Below are 4,426 nucleotides of genomic sequence, written 5' to 3' on the forward strand. Positions count from 1 at the left end.
TCTGCACACAAACAACATCCTTGTGTCGTGGCAAGGATCCACGCCAACCGTCCACATCATCGACTTCGGCCACTGCACCTTCCGCAAGGGGATGTCCTACAGCAGTAGGAGGGTGACGAAAGAAGACCGCAAACTGTACGGATTCTTAGCCCCAGAGGTGTGGTTCGACTTGACAACGGTGTCGAGTGACGTGTATTCTGTAGGAGATTTAATGAAATACATTTCGCGGTTCGTCGGGAATACTGAGTTCTATCGAATGTCGAGACAGTGTACAGCCATTGATCCATCCCGTCGGCCTCCTCTGCGAAACGTCAATGACTTTCTGGTGAATCTCTACAAGGATGTTTGTTCGGGGAACTATTCCGGCAGAAGTCAAGGTATCCCGGTTAGTGAAGCGAACCATTCTTATCATGAAGAAATAGCCGATATGGATGATACAGCTGAAATGAAAGCTGATAGAGACGCCACAGCTGAAAGGGAAACTACAGCTGATAGAGACGCCACAGCTGAAAGGGAAACTACAGCTGATAGAGACGCCACAGCTGAAAGGGAAACTACAGCTGATAGAGACGCCACAGCTGAAAGGGAAACTACAGCTGATAGAGACGCCACAGCTGAAAGGGAAACTACAGCTGATAGAGACGCCACAGCTGAAAGGGAAACTACAGCTGATAGAGACGCCACAGCTGAAAGGGAAACTACAGCTGATAGAGACGCCACAGCTGAAAGGGAAACTACGGCTGATAGAGACGCCACAGCTGAAAGGAAACTACAGCTGATAGAGACGCCGCTGAAAGGAAACTACATCTGATAGAGACGCCACAACTGAAAGGGAAACTACAGCTGATAGAGACGCCACAGCTGAAAGGGAAACTACGGCTGATAGAGACGCCACAGCTGAAAGGGAAACTACAGCTGATAGAGACGCCACAGCTGAAAGGGAAACTACAGCTGATAGAGACGCCATAGCTGAAAGGGAAACTACAGCTGATATAGACGCCACAGTTGAAAGGGAAACTACAGCTGATAGAGACGCCACAGCTGAAAGGAAAACTACAGCTGATAGAGAAGCCACAGCTGATAGGGATGCTACAGCTAAAAGGGAAACTACAGTTGACAGTGGAACTACAGCTGAAGGGAAACTGCAGCTCAGAGTGGAACTACAGCTAATAGGTATGCTACCAATGATGTAGAAGATGCAGCCGAATATGCTATCATGGATGAAGCGACTATAACATTACCTGTCATTTCCCAGGAATATCTCTACTTTCTAAGATCCGACGGAGAAGAGATTTGGTTAAGACACAGCGGAGAAACTAAGATAGCTTTAGCCCACCATAAACCAAGTAACGCGGACGTTGTTATCAAGATGTTTAAAGATTCCAGCTTCGTTGACATACGCCACGAGGCGACTGTAAACTACATCATGGGTGATACAGGTTATGTACCTGAATTCCTCGGCTTGACACAGTCCGGGTCATCGCTCAGCAACCTCAGCATCGTACAGGAATACTTTGCCGAGGGGCAAACATTGCAAGACACCATGTGTCTCGTCCACAAGTTTGATCTACAGGTTAAACTCGTGCTAGCAATACAACTCGCGGAAGCAATGTCGAGTTTCCATCAGAGAGATTTCATCATTAGCAACTTCAAGACTGACAATATTTTGTTTGATTTTGTGGATAACTACCCGGTTATTAAGCTTATAGACCTGGGGAAATGTACCCTTCAATACGGGTACACAGTGAGCAAGTCGGATGACCTTGACTCTCTGGACTATTTAGCCCCGGAACTTAAAGACGGCGGCGTGACGTCATTTGCTGCGGACGTTTATGGGCTGGGCGTCATCTTGCGTGATATCTTTGAAGGATGTGTTGACGTTAACGCCACCGGTTTAATCAAACGGTGCATGGAGGAAGATCCAAGGTTACGACCTTCAGCTGAAGAGGCAGCTGGACATATCATGGACATTTTGTCTAATATGAATGAACGTCATAGTTGACCAGAATTGTTTGTTATTCCTGGGAAAGGAGAACGGGCTGAGATTGTTTGTTTCAGAAAATGTTTGAAAACAGTTACAAATTGTTACAGAAAATACTTGAACACAATAGTTTGACACAGACAATTCTTGAAGCCACAAAATGTCACAGGAAATGCAAATGCACAGACATTTTTGGTTACAGGAATGCGTAATAAGTTCTAGGGTTGGGTATCGCCAAAATATTCGTATTGCGATATATTGTGATATGTGTGGGCGTATTGCAATACGTATTGCAATATATTGTGAAAGTGTGACACATGGTTTAGCTCTTTCAACACCAGTCAACCAGAGGCTTTTACTGCCATGACACCGAGTGCCCAGAGACTCTGAGGTAATAGATGAGGCTATGTTTATCAAGGAAAATATCAGCTTGTAAAACATTATTACTGCGACATGTCATGCACCATTTGAAAGGCCTAATATTAACATATTTATAAGTATGAAATTAATTTTTATTATAGTATTCAAATAATACAACAATTTAATAAGTTAAGTTTTAATGAAAATGTAAGCTTACACATTATAATGTCCAGATAAACCACGAAGGAAGCAAATAATGCAGCTTTTTTTTTTCCATTTAAAACATGTCATAATATCCCCTTACCTTTATTGTTCTATATTTCATTTTTACGTAATCTGAAAATTATGAGAAAAAGATTGGTCGGCTATTTCCCTATAACAGTGGCTTCCCGCTCTGTAACATGACACAACAGCGGGAAATACCTCCGTTTTCGAAGGTTTTTATGACGAGGTGTCATCGCTACTCTCACCGATGAATTCGTATATGACTTCACGTCTATTCTTCTGTTGGGCCCCATGTAATTTGTTAGGTGGATACAAACCGGGTTGCTCTGTGGATATGCGGTTTAATATTTTGATAAACCTTCTGGCGTTACATGAATCACTATGCAGGTTATTGTTCCTTTTGCATTGCGTAAATGCGGTCATTATACGTCTTCAACAAATGTCTATTTCTACTTTTCCCGCTCTAAGCGACCCCCACCACATAGACACAAACGCACACACGCACGCACACACACGCGCACAAATCAAAAACATTAAAAAATATCATTGTATCTTCATTAATCATTTCTCATTGTATTACTCCAGTGAATGGGTCAGTGTCCATTTAATGTGAGTTCTCAGCTCCACAGGGAGTAATCCCGGGCAATATGTTGTTCATTCTAATTTCACTTCCGGTTCCCATTCCAGGTTTGGTGAACGAAAATACTTTCCCTAGAAGACAATGCCTACCATTTAATACTTAAGAAACATAAAGATCCATTTGTTTACAACAACGTAGAAAGACAAATTCAAATTGAACCAGTCAGTTGTTGGATTTATATATATGATAAAATGTCTTACCACAATAATAACGATGCGACAGATATTTGGATCGTGTGCACGAGACGTCAAACAATAGTAGTCAAGTCAATGTTTATTGTTCAAGGGGAAGTAACTGGTCAAGGCATAAGCGTTGTTCTACACGCGAAGTATTTGAGTGACAGCTACATACATCAGCTTGAGAAGAGGGTGGAGTGATTATGCTAACAGTGCTGTCAGGTTATTTACTGCTAAACAACAAACAGTCCTTGATTAAATGGGCAGCCAAGGTCATGCTTTCTCACTTCGGATGTATCGATTTATTTGACAAATACTAGTAACACTGCATCTGAGGACTGAATAAGTCATTTCGTATCACTGTATTAATGTTTTGGTCAAACCGTTGAATAGTGAATCTAGTCTCTTAATAATGTTAAGAGTGGTGTGGGCCCTGAGCCCTGTGAGGTGAGGTGAGGTGCAATTGGGTTTTACGTCGTGCTTGAGAATATTTCGCTCATATGACGATGTGCATGCGTGTGTATGTGTATGTGCGGCTGCTTGTACTAGCCCAGACTGAAGCTGGTTTTATAGTGCTAGCCCACTGAGATACCATGCCGCAGTGAAGCATGAATACCCCACTCGGGCACGTTATACTGACTCATTGTACCCATTAATGCCGCAATGAGCCCTGTGTACAACATCGTCAATATGTATACAGTGATAAATTATAAAGGTCTTATAAGTACAGTAAGGCGGAGATTTAGGACATGGAGGATATACCAAGTCAATAACTTTGCACGGCACTTATACAAGTATATCGATGCATGGGAAGTATAACAGTCCATATACGGAGATACATGGGGATTGTACATCTGATTTTACAAAGCACTTATACAAGTGTATCAAAGCATGGAAAATATAACAGTATATGTGCGGTGATGCATAATTTTACAGGGTACTATACAAGTGCCTCAAGGCAAGGAAGATATAACAGTCCATATACAGGGTTATGTAATTTTACAAAGTACTTATATACAGGTGCTTTAAAGTGGAGATTTCAGG

At 42.1% G+C, this 4,426-nt stretch overlaps 1 protein-coding gene across 1 annotated transcript; it reads left to right on the forward strand.

Annotated features, from left to right (window-relative positions):
* Positions 1-1,216: 1,216 nt before the first annotated feature.
* LOC124268554 (serine/threonine-protein kinase PrkC-like) lies at positions 1,217-2,002 on the forward strand. Its single transcript, XM_046703547.1, has one exon. The coding sequence runs from the start codon at positions 1,217-1,219 to the stop codon at positions 2,000-2,002; it is 786 nt and encodes a 261-aa protein (XP_046559503.1).
* The last annotated feature ends 2,424 nt before the right edge of the window (positions 2,003-4,426 follow it).

Source organism: Haliotis rubra, unplaced genomic scaffold (genome assembly GCF_003918875.1).
Source record: "Haliotis rubra isolate DU_JTF1 unplaced genomic scaffold, ASM391887v1 Scf139, whole genome shotgun sequence".
Lineage (NCBI taxonomy): Eukaryota > Metazoa > Mollusca > Gastropoda > Lepetellida > Haliotidae > Haliotis > Haliotis rubra.